Source organism: Mustelus asterias, chromosome 17 (genome assembly GCF_964213995.1).
Source record: "Mustelus asterias chromosome 17, sMusAst1.hap1.1, whole genome shotgun sequence".
Lineage (NCBI taxonomy): Eukaryota > Metazoa > Chordata > Chondrichthyes > Carcharhiniformes > Triakidae > Mustelus > Mustelus asterias.
The window spans coordinates 61,605,594-61,621,823 of record NC_135817.1 but is presented as its reverse complement, the minus strand read 5'-3'; the positions used below and the strand labels follow the sequence as shown (position 1 = coordinate 61,621,823).

At 44.5% G+C, this 16,230-nt stretch overlaps 1 protein-coding gene across 3 annotated transcripts in view; it reads left to right on the top strand.

The window, feature by feature from the left end:
• gart (phosphoribosylglycinamide formyltransferase) overlaps nucleotides 1–13,631 on the top strand; it is a 58,323-nt gene extending 44,692 nt beyond the window's left edge. For all 3 annotated transcript variants that reach the window (XM_078232803.1, XM_078232802.1, XM_078232801.1), the window contains exons 16-22: nucleotides 427–579; nucleotides 3,684–3,887; nucleotides 5,928–6,071; nucleotides 6,638–6,768; nucleotides 10,553–10,694; nucleotides 11,831–11,946; nucleotides 13,108–13,631. In XM_078232803.1, coding sequence (XP_078088929.1) covers nucleotides 427–579; nucleotides 3,684–3,887; nucleotides 5,928–6,071; nucleotides 6,638–6,768; nucleotides 10,553–10,694; nucleotides 11,831–11,946; nucleotides 13,108–13,302 — 1,085 coding nt within the window. In that variant the 3' untranslated portion in view covers nucleotides 13,303–13,631. The remainder of the gene's footprint in view (nucleotides 1–426; nucleotides 580–3,683; nucleotides 3,888–5,927; nucleotides 6,072–6,637; nucleotides 6,769–10,552; nucleotides 10,695–11,830; nucleotides 11,947–13,107) is intronic.
• Nucleotides 13,632–16,230: the final 2,599 nt, after the last annotated feature.

The window sequence follows — 16,230 nt, the reverse complement described above, 5'->3', positions numbered from 1 at the left end:
ACCTAACCCACACATCTTTGGACTGTGGGAGGAAACCGCAGCACCCGGAGGAAACCCCACAGACATGGGGAGAATGTGCAAACTCCCCACAGTGACCCGGAGCCGGGAATTGAACCTGGTCTCTGGTGCTGTGAGGCAGCAGTGTGAGCCACTGTGCTGCCCCAACACATACCAGCTGCAGATTATTTCCTTATTCTCTAATATCAGAATTCTTTGGGCTGTCTCTTTTAGAATGTAAAATAACCTTGCGTTAACAAGGTTTTAAGCCATTCAGAATTGGTGAGCAATGGAATGCTCCTGATGTTCAAAATCTGAGTTTTATAGCCAGTTCTTCTGTGCGAGAAAATAAAAGTGCAGGTGACTTGGCTCCTTTAGGGCATTTGACAATGGAATTTAGTTAGTAAAGATCTTATAACTTCTTTGCAGGAGAGGTGCTGCTGGAGCCAACTAGAATTTACGCTAAGGCTTTGCTGCCAATTCTGCACCAGGGATATGTGAAGGCCTATGCTCACATCACTGGAGGTGGACTGCTAGAAAACATTCCCAGAGTTCTTCCTGAAAAGCTTGGTGTTACATTAGGTGAGAGCTTGCTTCATATGCTGCATAGTAGAAAGAGTTTGTTTAGCCCGTCAATTACTGTGCCTTTTTCATTAGCCACGACAGCACTTTTTTTCAGTTCCGATTCTCTTAACTTTCATGTTTGCATGTCCTTTGAATAACCTTTCCTTCCAATGAAATACATTTTAACTGTTTTGTTGGAGTTCTTTGAGGAAGTAAAAAGAAATGTGGATGTAGGGAAATCTGTGGATGCACTGTACTTAGTTTTCAGAAGGCACTTGACAAGGGGCCACACCAAAGGTTACTACAGACAATAGGAGCTCATGGTGCAGGGGGTAACATATTAGCATGGATAGAGTAACAAAAAGGCATTAGAGTAGGCATAAATGGGTCTTTTTGTGGTTGGCAAAATAGAACAACTGATGTGCCACAGGGATGGTGCTGGGGCCACAGCTGTTTATAATTTATATCAGTGAGTTGGATGAAGGGACCAAATGTATAATTGACACAAAAATAGGTAGGGAAGTAAGTTGTGAAGAGGATTTGGGAATCTGCAAAAGGACATAATGAGTGGGCAGAAATTTGGCAGATGGAGTATAATGTAGAAAAATGTGAACTTGTCCATTTTGGCAGGAAGAATAGAAAAGAAGCATATTATTTAAATATTTATGACAGAAATGAGAAAAGAGTTATGAATCTTTGGAATTATCTTCCTGAGAGAGCGGTGAAAGCAGTGAGTATTTTTAAGGCAGAGGTAGGTCGGTTCTTGACTATTTTTAAAATCATTCATGGGATGTGGGTGTCGCTGGCTGGGCCAGCATTTATTGCCCATCCCTAATTGCCCCTTGAACTCTGTATGGCTCAGAGAACAGTTAAGAGTCAAACACGTTGCTGTGGATCTGCAGTCACATGTAGACCAGACCAGGGACAGACGGCACATTTCCTTCCCTAAAGTGCTTTAGTGACCCAATAGGTTTTTTACGACAGTTGACAATGGTTTAATGGTCTTTTAATTCCAGAAATTTATATTGAATTATAATTTCACCATCTGCTAATGTGGGTTTTGAACCCAAGTCCCCAGAGTATTACCTTGGGTCTCTGAATTATGAGTCCAGTGACAATGTGATTACGCTACTTCCTCCCCCTAACAAGGGAGTTGAAGGTTCCCAGGGCTAGGCAGAATGTGGAGTTGAGGCCACAGTCAGATCAGCCATGATTTTATTGAATGTTGGAGCAGGCTTGATGAGCTGAATGGCCTACTGCTCCTAATTCATAATTTTGTATGTTATTAAAGTCCTGGACCCAAACCCCAAGAAGTCAGATTAGACCCCAATAATTTTTCTATTTTGGCATAAATGTGAGGATAGGAATCTTCGCTCCAGGAGTAATTCCACTGACAAATGAAGGATCTTTTATCAAAACAAGCTTTATTCACAACACTGTTTAATTATATTTCTAACAAAGAAAACAGCTGAACTATTAAAAGTTGAACAATATTTAAAAATAGAAGGAAACAACTTCATTTTCCAACTTATCACTGTTTCAGTTCCAAATAGGCAACATTCTCTTCCAGACTTACAATTCCACTTTAAGTACAGTTAGCAACCACAGATATACTTGCTATATGGAGTGTCGACAATATGGAATCATTCAGAGAGGTTTTGTGTTTCAGAGCAGCTTCCAGACCTCTGACTTTAAACAAACTCCAGCCAGAACTGAAAGCTGTCTTTTCTCTGCTATTAATCTAGCTCCTCCCATTAACCACATTATCACGTGACCTGGTCAATCAACCTAATCAAAATCTCCAGGGGAAATCTTTATCTATACAAAATCTGTTAGCTCTTTCTTAAGTAAACACTACATAACTAAAATGAGTATCCTACTCTCCTAGCATCTGAGTCACATTTCCTCCAGACATACTGACTGCCTGTAGAAAAAAAGCTGAATTTTAAAACATTCCCCTTAAATATAATATATATCAATAGTACACTAACACCATAATGTACATTCCCTATTCTGGTGATGCCAAAATTAATAGTGAAAGAGATGTAGTTTACAACAATTAATCATCTTTTCCAGTAATGAAGAAAAGCCATTTGCTCTAATAGCATGTTGAGTTCCTCTAGGGATGGTACGGATTCAGATTCTAATCTTGATGGACATTCTAATGTTTTTATCTCACTTAAATATCTTAAAGTAACAGCGCAGTAGGTGTACCTGAACCAGACGGACTGTAGGTGTACCTGAACCAGACGGACTGTAGGTGTACCTGAACCAGACGGACTGTAGGTGTACCTGAACCAGACGGACTGTAGGTGTACCTGAACCAGACGGACTGTAGGTGTACCTGAACCAGACGGACTGTAGGTGTACCTGAACCAGACGGGCTGTAGGTGTACCTGAACCAGACGGGCTGTAGGTGTACCTGAATCTGGGCTTCAAGAAGGCAGCTCACCACCATCTTATCAAAAGCAATTAGGATGGTAACAGATTCTGCCATGGCCAGTGATACGCGCATCCCACAAAAGAATTCATTAAAAGTAAGGTGTGATTTCTGAGCTACCTACACGTCAGAGGAGTATTGGAATAATACAGTGGAGATGTGCGGGGGAGTTTTGTTTTACACAGAGGGTGGTGGGGGCCTGGAATGCACTGCCAAGTGAGCTGGTTGAGGCAGTTACGTTAGCCACATTTAAGATTTATCTTGATAGGCATATGAACAAACGGGGAATAGAGGGACATAAGCGGTTGGTCTAGATAGGACAACGTGATCGGTGCAGGCTTGGAGGGCTGAAGAGCCTGTTCCTGTGCTGTATTGTTCTTCGTTCTTAATGACTTTTTTGTATCCCACACTAGCTCCTCTTTTTGAGATTTCCTTTGTGAATGATTTCCAGTCTTCCTCTGATCCCCCTCACCCCTACCTCAATCCTTCCCAGACTTCTGACCCCTACCCATTCCCCCCAGCCACTGACCACTCCTCCCACCCCATTGTTATTGCCATTAAACCATACCTTTGTAATTAATAAGACATTGACAAAGGGAATCTGTAACAAAATCTGTGAACTTTGAAGAACTTCAACTTCTTCTCCTGTACTTACAATGCTACTTCTGTTGCCATTTAAAAGATGCATCATGTTGGAAGATTCCTGAAATCTTTTCGTGGTTGCAAAGACATGGTGCCCTTTCTGAAGAGGAGATGGCTCGCACCTTTAACTGTGGCCTTGGGGCTGTGCTGATCGTGGCTAACGAGAGAGCTGAAACTGTGCTGCAAAGTGTAAAGAGGCATTATGAAGCATGGACCATTGGAAAAGTTGTGCCGCATAAAACAGGTTACGTATTTTCCATTAGCTGTGTATACTTGGGAACTGGGAAGACTGTCAAGAATATTGTTTATCAGAGCTTCTGATTTCCAATTATCAAGTTATATTGTAAAACTTTCTACAGGTGTGACAGTAATTCTTAACAATCGAACTATTGTGGATGCTGGAAATATGAAAGAAGAACTGAAAATCTTGAAATACCTGGCAGATCATGCAGCATCTGGAGAGAGAGAGTAGTTAATGTTTGAGAATCTTTGAGATACTTAAAGTGGAACTTTAAGTCTGTAAGAGAATGTTGCCTGTTTGGAACTGAAACAGTGATAAGTTAGAAAATGAAGATGTTTCCATAAATTTTTAAATATTGTTCAACTGTTTATAGTTAAGCTGTTTTCTTTGTTAGAAATATAATTAAACTGCATTATGAATAAAGTTTGTTTTGATAGAAGATCCCTCATTTGTCAGGTTTTAAGCAAATATCGCAGTGAAAGAGGGGAAGAAGGAAAGAAATAAAGACGGATAAGTGTCAAAGACAGGAATGATTAAATGGCAAACGGTGATGGTACAGACAAAGAAGTGTCTAGAGTAGGTGTAAATAGCAACAGCAGAAACATCATCTGTTAGCTGGAAAAGTGGAGTCAGTGATTGCAATAAGAAATTATTGAAGTCTTATGTTGAATCCAGAAGGCTGACCTGCTGAGCATTACTAATATTTTTTGCCAATTGTTGGAGTGTTTTTTTAAACTGAATTCACAGTGCACCATAGTAGGTGGAGTTTAGCAGTTGGAAGTTTAACATTTGGAAATTATCAAGCTGTTCAGATGGTGAAGTGGCTGAATGCACCACATGATATCGGTCTGAGGCACTGAAACTACAAAAGTCTCTCAGTTGACCTCTTGCCTGTTCTAAATTAAAGCGTCTCATTCTGGTAGAAGTGGGCATCAAGGGGAGTTGGATAGGAATTCTTGGGAGTTGAATTTGATGGTTGAGGTAAGGAGACCAAGTTCTGGCTCTTGATCACTTCCTGTAAGCTCAGCTGGTTGGGCAGCTGGCTGTCTAACTCCTACTAAGTTTCAATTATGGTCTCTGTGCGTCTGGGATAGGAGGGAGATTAATCAGCCAGTGACTCTGCTTCTGAAGACTGTCCAGTGATTCCTGCTGGCAAATATGATTGTGAATGTCAGGTGAGACAGGATTGTGTGTCGCTCCATATTTGCTGATGGTTAGTACGCAAGTTCACTGCGAGTCTATCATTGTCCCACCAAACCGGTGCACACAGCAAGACGTAGATGCCTTCAGGAGAATTGGGGAAGAAATTGGGAAGGAGGAGAAAGCATAGCTTTGCATTTACTGTTGATGTCTTATCTTTTTTAACTGTATTGAATTGCTGGTTAAAATTAGTTTAGGAGAAGATTTTTCATGCAGTACCCTTTTTTGTTCTCGTGATATTCTTCGTCCATTTTTCTAGCTGCTGGAATGATGAGGGAGGAAGAAGAGAAAACCCCTCCCTTTTGAGGAACATTATTCAACGGAAAAGAAATTCTGGCCTACTATTTTCTATTAGAATGAAAAATGCAACTCAGAATTAGCTACCCTTTTGACCTTTAACCATAATGCTAGAAAATACTTTGAGCTGATGTCTCCCTCCTGGGGTGGCACAGTGGTTAGCACTGCTGCCTCACAGCGCCAGGGGCCTGGGTTTGATTCCTGGCTTGGGTGACTGTGTGGAGTTTGCACTTTCTCCCTGTGTCTGCGTGGGTTTCCTCCGGGTGCTCCGGTTTCCTCCCACAGCCTGAAAGGCATGCTGATTAGGTACATTGGCCATGTTAAATTCTTCCTCAGTGTACCCGAACAGGCACAGGAGTGTGGCGACTAGGGGATTTTCACAGTACCTTCATTGCAGTGTGAATGTAAGCCTACTTGTGACTAATAAATAAACTTTAACTTTAAAAGCTTTGTTACCAGAAGGCATTATGTGCAGTTCACAATCAAACCCCACCAACTGAGGCTATTTTAAAGTATTTCACACTTTTTTTTCCCGTTGACTTTTAGGCACTGAAAAGGTTGTGATTAAAAATCTCATGAAGACACTACATTTAAACCAGCAATCTGATCAATATGCAACTGGTGATGGTTTACCACAGGATTGTGCGCAGTCTCGGAAAATGAGAGTGGGTGTCCTCATCTCAGGAACAGGTGGGTTTCCTCCCATGTTGGGCAGAGATAGCTGCATCGATGGACGAACGTTTTACCCAGTTGACCCCTGGGTAAGCTGAAAGAAAGGTTTTTGGGCTGCTTAGTTTTTCTCCAGCGCCAGCCAAAACCACACCTCTTCAATCTGGCATCTGCTATGGCTGTTTATTGAGGCAGAAGTTTGGATACATTTCCCCAACGTGATGCTGCTTTTACATTGTCAATAGTTTTTTTAAAAACTCTCCTCTTCTGTGCTCTGAAAGCCCTCATGGAGCAGAGAGAAGGAGTTGTGTGGATCTCCAGAACATGGGATCACAGTCCAAAATGGATCGTTGAGTGGTTTTGAATTTGACGTTGATACACTTGCATGGTTTTGGGTTGGATCTCTCACAGTCTACAGAGGTTTGGAATCTGCTTTCTCATCTGTTGCTATTTCTTCAGATCGCGAGTAGCCCAGATCTTACCCACTGGTCACCAGGCATTTTCTAGAAATAGGATGCTATGTTTCTCTGAAGACATGTTGCTACTTGTTTACTTTTTTGTAAATCTCCTTTTCTTTTCTTTTTAAGGGACAAACCTTCAGGCCATTATAGAACACACAAAGGATCCTGCCAGTTGTGTAGAAATAGCAATTGTCATCTCCAACAAAACTGGCGTGGAGGGGCTGAAGAAGGCAACCCGAGCTGGCATTCCAACAAGGGTGAGAGCACTGTAGCTACTGGCGAGCTGACCAAATACTAATTAAAAAGTCGCATGTGAGTAAACCCAGGGTGCAAGAAAAGGTGAAGGCCCATAACAAAGTATTGTTTAATGTGTTCCCAGTAGTTCCAGCATTTAAATGCTAGAAATCCACTAAACCCAGATTACACTTTTGTACGCATATTAACATTTGAAGAACAACACTTGTTTGGAGGTTTTAAGTTGGTCCTGGGGGTTTATCTTTAGGTTGTTGCAACATTGAAGCTAAAGAGATCAATGTAAAATTTACAGTGATTTTGCTGATTTTACGATGTGTTGGTTCCACATTTCAGCGATGCCACTCATTAGAGGTCCAGGGAAATGGGTCTTGGTATTTTTGTATTTTCTCTCGTCTCTTCCCTGTCCCCGTTCCATCTAAGAAGGAAGAAAATCACAGGGCTACATATACCCGAAACGAATTGTAGAATGCGACGCAAAGTCTAAAATATTTATGTACTGCAAAAATCACAGTAAATGCTTGAAATTAAAGTTTATTTATTAGTGTCACAAGTGGGCTTGTGAAGTTACTGTGAAAATCCCCAAGTCGCCACACTCCGGCACCTGTTCGGGTACACTGAGGGAGAATTTAGCATGGCCAATGCACCTAACCTGCACGTCTTTCAGACTGTGGGAGGAAACTGGAGCACCTGGAGGAAACCCACGCAGACACAGGGAGAATGTGCAGACTCCACACAGACAATGACCCAAACTGGGAATTGAACTTTGGTCCCTGGCGCTGTGAGGCAGCAGTGCTAACCACTGTGCCGCCCCAGCATTTATCAGCATTGAGAGACTTGGAGGTACTATGATAGAATGATTACAGCGCAGAAGGAGGCCATTGAGCCCATCGTGTCCAGTGACCAGCCCAAGGGACCTCCACACTCATCCCCACAAAACAGACCCAACACCCAATCCACATAGTCTTCATAAGCTAAGGTTTTAAATGTATTTTTAATCTATTTTAAATGTCATTAACGGGCCCAGCATGGAACTTGCAGGGCCCGATAGTATCTCCCATCCCGCCAGGAGTACTTAACCCTGGCGGGGTTTAGAGTAGCTCCCCACATTCGGGGAACTAGCGAGAGACCCTGCCGGAGTGAAGGGGGAGGAATGGGGGGGCAATAGAGACCCCCAGTGGGTTGGGCGGGGGAGGGTGGTACATGGGCACCCTGGCAGTGCTAGCCTGTGCCCCTGGCACTGCCCAAGGGGAAAAGTGCCTATGCTGAGGGGCACCTTGGCACTTCCCATCGGGCAATGCCATGGGGGGGACCTATTGTGGGTGGGGCCCAGGTTGATCGGAGGGGGTGGGGGGGTCCTGCTGCCACTCTGCATTAGGATCGGCCTGGGCTGGAGAAAGGCCAGCGATTGAGGGGGGGGGGGTGAGGAGGGCTCTGCCGGGGGTGGGGGATCTGCCTCCCGTCGGGGGGGTTCTGGCTCCAGGAGGGAGAGGGGGGTTGGTCTGCTGTGGTGGGGTGAGGGATCGACACTGCTGGAGGGGGGTTGGGTGGGGGGGGGGGGGTTGCTGGACATCGGGACACTCTGGGACCGGGGGGAGGGGTTGGTGGTGGTGGGGTTCAGGGCTGGTCCAGGAATTGTCATAGGGGCCGCAATCGGGCCGTGAGGGGGGAGCTGGAGGGGCAGCACTGCGGGGGTCCCGGGCTGGCCACCGATCGAGTTCGCCAGTAAACGGGGAGACTGATAGATCGGGGCCACTGCGCATGCGCAGTGTTCTGGAGTGAATAGGCCCTGTCTGCGTACTTTTTAATGAGATTCACGATTTTGATGTCTGCAGAGTGCGGAGATTCTGGTCTGAAGTTGCTCTGAAAAAACAGTTGTGATCCAGACCAGTTCTCTCGCCAGTTCAGCTTTTTTGGGAGAAATGCCCCCATGGCTTATAGCCGGCTGATGCATAGTTCTGTCGTCATGTTTGACTTCAGGAGGAAAGCTTAGAAACCCTACAATGCAGTAGGAGGCCATTTGGCCCATCGAGCCTGCACCGACAACAATCCCACCCAGGCCCTATCCCTAAAACCCCATGTATTTACCCTGTTAATCCCTCTAACATACACATCCCAGGACACTAAGTGGTAATTTTACATAGCCAATCAACCTAACCTGCACATCTTTGGACTAATTAGCATGGCCAATCAACCTAACTTGTTGCAAAAATTATTTTTTAAGCTGTCTTTTTTTTTTAAGATAGATTGGAGAAGTTGGGGAAAAGAAGGCCATGAGGAAATTTGATACAAATCTTGAAAATCCTGAGGTTGCCGGGACAGAGTAGACAGGGGGAAACTGACCCCGCCAAGATCAGAAAGGACTGAGAACCAGAGGGCACAGAATTAAAGCAATTGGCAAAAAAGCAAAAGCGATACAAGGGAAAACTTTTTCCGCACGGCGACTGGCTCGGGTGTGGAATGCACTGCCTGAGATTCTGGCGGAGGCAGGTTCAAGAGGAAATTGAAAGAAATGATCTGCAGAGTTACACGGAGAAGAGAGGATGACACTAGGTGAAATGCTCATTTGGAGAGCCCGTGTACACATGAGGGGCCGAAGGTTAAGGCTCATGGGATACAAGGAGAAGTGGCTAGATGGGTGGAGAACTGGCTTGGCCATAGGAGACAGAGGGTAGTGGTCGAAGGGTCTTTTTCCGGCTGGAGAGCTGTGACCAGTGGTGTTCCGCAGGGCTCTGTACTGGGACCTCTGCTATTTGTGAGATATAAATGATTTGGAAGAAGGTGTAACTGGTGTAATCAGCAAGTTTGCGGATGACACGAAGATGGCTGGACTTGCGGATAGCGAAGAGCATTGTCGGGCAATACAGCAGGATATAAATAGGCTGGAAAACTGGGCGGAGAGGTGGCAGATGGAATTTAATCCGGATAAATGCGAAGTGATGCATTTTGGAAGAAATAATGTAGGGAGGAGTTATACTATAAATGGCAGAGTCATCAGGAATATAGAAACACAGAGGGACCTAGGTGTGCAAGTCCACAAATCCTTGAAGGTGGCAACACAGGTGGAGAAGGTGGTGAAGAAGGCATATGGTATGCTTGCCTTTATAGGACGGGGTATAGAGTATAAAAGCTGGAGTCTGATGATGCAGCTGTATAGAACGCTGGTTAGGCCACATTTGGAGTACTGCGTCCAGTTCTGGTCGCCGCACTACCAGAAGGACGTGGAGGCGTTAGAGAGAGTGCAGAGAAGGTTTACCAGGATGTTGCCTGGTATGGAGGGTCTTAGCTATGAGGAGAGATTGGGTAGACTGGGGTTGTTCTCCTTGGAAAGATGGAGAATGAGGGGAGATCTAATAGAGGTGTACAAGATTATGAAGGGTATAGATAGGGTGAACAGTGGGAAGCTTTTTCCCAGGTCGGAGGTGACGATCACGAGGGGTCACGGGCTCAAGGTGAGAGGGGCGAAGTATAACTCAGATATCAGAGGGACGTTTTTTACACAGAGGGTGGTGGGGGCCTGGAATGCGCTGCCAAGTAGGGTGGTGGAGGCAGGCACGCTGACATCGTTTAAGACTTACCTGGATAGTCACATGAGCAGCCTGGGAATGGAGGGATACAAACGATTGGTCTAGTTGGACCAAGGAGCGGCACAGGCTTGGAGGGCCGCAGGGCCTGTTTCCTGTGCTGTACTGTTCTTTCTGCACTGTAACGATTTTGCGATTCAACCAATTTCTTTCATCATTCATGTACTGTGCCTGATTGAGTCCTTTTACATTTGAAAATCTGTAGGTCATTGACCATAAATTATATGGAAGTCGCTCTGAGTTTGACAGCACTGTTGATCAGGTGCTTCAAGAATTCGCTGTTGAGTTGGTCTGCCTAGCGGGATTTATGAGAATCCTCTCTGGTCCCTTTGTCAAGAAATGGAACGGTAAATATCAGTATTCCCTCCTCACAGTTGCTCGGAACAGCTTGTTAGTAGCCCTACTCCTGGAGTAAAAATTTGTTTCTGGCATGCTTTGAATCTGAGTACTGAGCACAAAGAAATATCAATGTTTACACAACATCAGATTTGCTATTTTAGTTGTCCAACTGTCGTGACCTTAGTCGTGAGACCATTCTTACTGAGTGCACTCCAGTGAATCATCTCCTGCCACCAAGTCACTCTCTGTTGCACTTAAAATCAGTAGATCCACTGGAGCTGTCACTGTTTTCAATAGCATGGTGACAAGAGCTGCAAAAATTATGTACAATTATCCCTTATTAAAGACTGATGAAGATAAGGAGCGAATATTGGTTTTGGGTGCATGTTTTCACCCGATTAAATCATCCTTTTTAAAAAACTTTTGCTGCCAACACCCTGTGCGCGCAGTTGTCCTGTTTCTGAGACATCATTACTTTTGTTTATCAGACAGTGATTTAAAAATCCAAAGGTTAGGGGTATGGACAGGGTGAGTAGGGAGCAGCTGTTCCCCGTGGTTGAGGAGTCAATCACGAGGGGGCTTAGTTTTGGGGTGAGGAGATTCAGAGGGGATTTGAGAAAAAAACCTTTTCACTCAGGGGATTTTGAGAATCTGGAATGCACTGCCTGGGAAGGTAGTGGGGGCCGGAAACCTTACAACCCTGAAAAATATTTGGATGAGCACTTGAAATATCGTAACATTCAAGGATATGGGATATGTATGCTCTGTCTGTATAGCGCACAAGAAACAATACTGTTCGCTGTATACCAATACATGTGACAATAATAAATCAAATCAACTAGTGCAGGAAATTAGGATTAGCGAGCCTTTAGTGGTAAATATTGTTGACACAGACTCGATGGGCCGAAGGGCCTTTTCTGCCCTGTATGACCTTATATCCAGCACTGTTTCCTATAAATGACATGATTGGTTTTCTGCGCATGCATGGACAAGTGTGCGTGCCCAGCTATATATCGGCCATCTTGTATTGGCAGGAAACGGCATGCTATTCAGTACATTCAGTCCAGCTGTAAGAGCAGCAAGTCACAGCTTTTTTTTTAACCCGAATTAATTCTGCGTTCTCTAATTGTAAACTGTCTTCTAGGTAAACTATTGAATATTCATCCATCGCTGCTGCCTTCTTTCAAAGGGGTTAATGCCCACAAACAGGTGCTGCAGGCTGGAGTACGGGTTACTGGCTGCTCTGTGCATTTTGTAGCTGTAAGTATTCCCCCATTAGTTTTCAGTTTCTTGTTTCTCACACATTCCAATTCTCTCTCTCCCTCCAATTTTCTTAAATTCCTCAGTGCCACAGTGCTTTCTTCAGTTGAGGTTTGAACTTTGATGTGGAAGATTAGTCACATTAGCATCGGCCACTGATCCTGTGTCCTGAATGTCAATGTTCCAGGGCAGGACATGATCAATTGGATATTTATTCCTGGTGATTTTGCACTCATCTACCTTCCCCAGCTATCGGTAAAAGTATAGCAAGAAAGAAAGACTTGCATTTATCTAGCACCTTGCATTTTCAAAGGACATCCCAAGGTGCCTTGTAGCCCATTAAGCACTTTTAAAGTGTAACCGCAGAGTTACTGTGAAAATCCTCTAGTCGCCACACTCTGGTGCTGTTCAGATACACTGAGGGACAATTTAGCATGGCCACAGCACCTAACCAGCACATTTTTTGGACTGTACGAGGAAACCGGAGCACCCAGAGGAAACCCACGCAGACACGGGGAGAACGTGCAGACTCCGCACAGACAGTGACCCAAGCCAGGAATCGAACCCAGGTCCCTGGTGCTGTGAGGCAGCAATGTTAACCAATGTGCCACTGTGCCAAATCTGGTTTATCTGGCTTCCCCTTAAATGCATCCATTCATGTGGCCTCATGCTGGTGACCTCCACATTCTTTCCACTCTGAGTAAAGCCCTTTCTCCTGAATTCCCTATTTCAGTGGCTGGTAAACAATTTACCTTTTATGACCTTTAATTTTCACAAGTGGAAACATCCCTATGTCTATATCCTATCGAACCCTTTGACAACCACTTCTGTTTCTCTCTTTTTTGGACTTGTCTTGTTTACCCTTGAATGCCTCTACACATTCGTGTGTACATCTTCAAACCAGCTAGAAAGGGACCCTAGGTGAACCCTCTAGATCCAGGAGGATGCAAAACAAATGAGACCTGGTTGGTCTTACGCACGAGAGAAATTGAAAACCAAACGTTGACTAAAACGAATTAAGATCTCTCCCAGTGGTGGCACTAAGTGCAATAGTAAGCTACCCTCGGCATGAGTCTGCTTTAATACATGGTTAATGGAAGATTAGGTGATATTGTCCAACTTTTCCTTCTAATTTTTCTGTTATTCTTTTGGCCATTTCAGGAAGAGATTGATGCTGGGGCAATTATCGTACAGAAGGTTGTACCAGTGCTGGTGGGGGATTCTGAAGAGACCCTTTCGGAAAGGGTGAAAGAAGCTGAGCATGTTGCTTACCCTGCTGCTCTCCATCTGGTGGCCAGTGGAGCGGTACGTTTAGAAGACGGCAAAATCTGCTGGAGAGAGCAGAGTTGTAATTGAAGCCACGCAACATGGGCTCTTCGTGACTTCTTCCAAAAAAAAAGTTTTAGAGGGAGAAAGAAGGGGGTTTAAAATCATACCAGATTGGAATCCCTTTTGATTTGTTTGTTCTCTTTCGGTACATTCCACAGCCGTGTCCGTATCTCTTCGACCGGAGAAGCAAATCCCGGCGACTCCCCGTGTGTTTAATACGTGTTACTTGAAATAGATTATATTAACTTTTTCAAACAAATTTTCACAGAAAATACCAGGAAATTGCAGAAAATAAAAATAATTGTACACTCGTTTTCACTTTTTATGGTAATAAAACTACTACAAAGCTGAGTCCTATTTTGATGTTGAGCAATTCTCCACCATATTTATGAATTCAGAAAGCACTAGTTTACATTGCTTGCTGGAAGAAAAAAAAAAGCAGAATGTGTACGGACGTATCTCTAGCCAGTCGAAGACGTTAGATTTTGATTACAACACCTACCTTTGCTTAATTCTCTACGCCGTTACTTTTAAAGATAGCGAGGCTGGTGACATCCTGTCTAACTGTCAGAGCAGTCTTAACAACTTTGGATGAAGTGTGGGATATGGTCAGATAAAGCGAAAGCAGGTCACTGATCAGTTTATGGTGAATTTCTCTCTGTACAGCTGCTGCCAGCTATGCTGGCACAGTAGTTAACACTGCTGCGTCACAGCGCCAGGGACACAGGTTCGATTCCTGCCTTGGGCCACTGTGTGGAGTTTGCATGTTCTCCCCGGGTCTGTGTGGGTTTCCTCCGGCTGCTCCAGTTTCCTCCCACAGTCTGAAAGATATGCTCATTAGGTACATTGGCCAGGCTAAATTCTTCCTCAGTGTACCCAAACAGGTACCGGCGTGTGGCGACTAGGGGATTTTCACAGTAACTTCATTGCATTGTCAATGTAAGCCTACTTGTGACACAAAAAATAAATTTATCTAGCACAGCACGGTGGCACAATGGTTAGCACTGCTGCCTCATAGTGCCAGGGGACCCGGGTTCAATTCCCAGCTTGGATCATTATGTGTGGAGTTTGCACATTCCGTGTCTGTGTGTTTCCTCCGGGTGCTCCAGTTTCCTCCTACACTGCAAAGGTGTGAGGGTTAGGTTGATTGGCCATGCTAAATTGCCCCTTAGAGTCAGTGGGGTTTGGAAGGGTAAATATGTGGGGTTATGGGGATAGGATCTGGGTGAGAGTGTTGTTGGTGCAGGCTGAATGGCCTCCTACACTAGGAATTCTATGATTTCGCATTTCTTCCTGAAATCTTGCTTCTGCTCCTGATAGTGATTCACCAAGTTTGGCTGGAATTCCAGTTTCGGTCCTGGGGCCAGGAATTATAATCACCCAGTGACACGGTTGGTGGGGGGTGGGGTGGGGTGGGGGGGGGGGGGGGGGGAGACTTCCCTTCCTGGCCCATTTACAGTCTGACAACTGATTCCATTATCATGGCATCTTAACTGTAAATCAAGCTTGTGTTAAAGGGTATTTTGAATATTTTTTAAAAAGTACATCATTGCTTCTGCAACAAACTTCCTTAATCCATCCTTTAAAAGGAAAAGTGTCCTTGAAAAATGCAAATCTCTCTGGGCTTTCTCAGAAGACTGAGGAAATTTGGCATGTCAGCTATGACTCTCACCAACTTTTACAGATGCACCATAGAGAGCATTCTTTCTGGCTGTATCAGAGCTTGGTATGGCTCCTGCTCTGCCCAAGACCGTAAGAAACTACAAAAGGTCGTGAATGTAGCCCAATCCATCACTTACATTAACACCGCATTGAAGTTACCGTGAAAATCCCCTAGTCACCGCACTCCGGTGCCTGTTCAGGGACAATTTTAACATGGCCAATCAACCTAACCTGCACATCTTTGGAGTGTGGGAGGAAACCGGAGCACCCGGAGGAAACACACTCAGAGATGGGGAGAATGTGCAGATTCCACACAGACAGTGACCCAAGTTGGGAATCGAACCCGGGTCCTTGGCATTGTAAGGCAGCAATGCTAACCACTGTGCCGCCCCCAGTTCTAAAGGGTCGTCACCTAACTCTGAGGTTGTGCCTCGGGTTCCCATCTATCCACTTTAACAATTCTCTTCAAGTATTCCCACTGTAACAACGTGTTGATTTTTCTTCTGGATCACTGCTTTCACTGAGGGAATGTCATATTTGTCTGAGTAAATGCTCAACTAACCGTAATAATGTGGGTGGGGTTGTCAGTGTATACCAGTCATTTTGATTGCAAGTTGACTAATTTGCAGTAGGTTTAATCAACTTGTTTGCAACATGTTACTTACAAATGACTGGAATTATTCAACCACATGAAATAATTTGCGAGTATCGTTGACATTTGATTTAGCTTGCGTGCCCATTCAGACTCGCCTTCACAACAGTTGGGAAATGAAAGAAATAACACTACCAAATGTAATGGAAATTTCAACAATTTCACATGCAATACATTTCAAATTGGATTTCTAGAACACTTAGGATTAATTTTCCATCAACTTATTTCTTGTTGTTGAGATGAGGTTACCAGAGCACAGTTCCGGACACAACGAGATCTTTCAATTAATTCTGGGTGAATGTTCCCATGGGTGTCATTGGGACCATTTGTGGGTGTAGCCCGTGCTTCTCTGCAGCATTCCCTCTGCCGCATGTTTGCAGGAGACACTAATGGATCACCGCTGAGTTTGCTGACCAGTTAAGAGCGGCGGGTGGGACATGGACATCTGGGGGCCCAAAGTGATGGCTGCCAGCTACACTGGGAGAGAAGAGCACTGTTGAGGCAGAGGGAGACCGATAGCGTGGTCTCAAAATGGAAGCACTAACAAAAATGTGCAGATGGCATGTTTAAAAAGATACAGAGCTGTCAGGGCCATCAGTTTGGAGGGGGACGATGTATATGGATATACCACTTTTAACTCT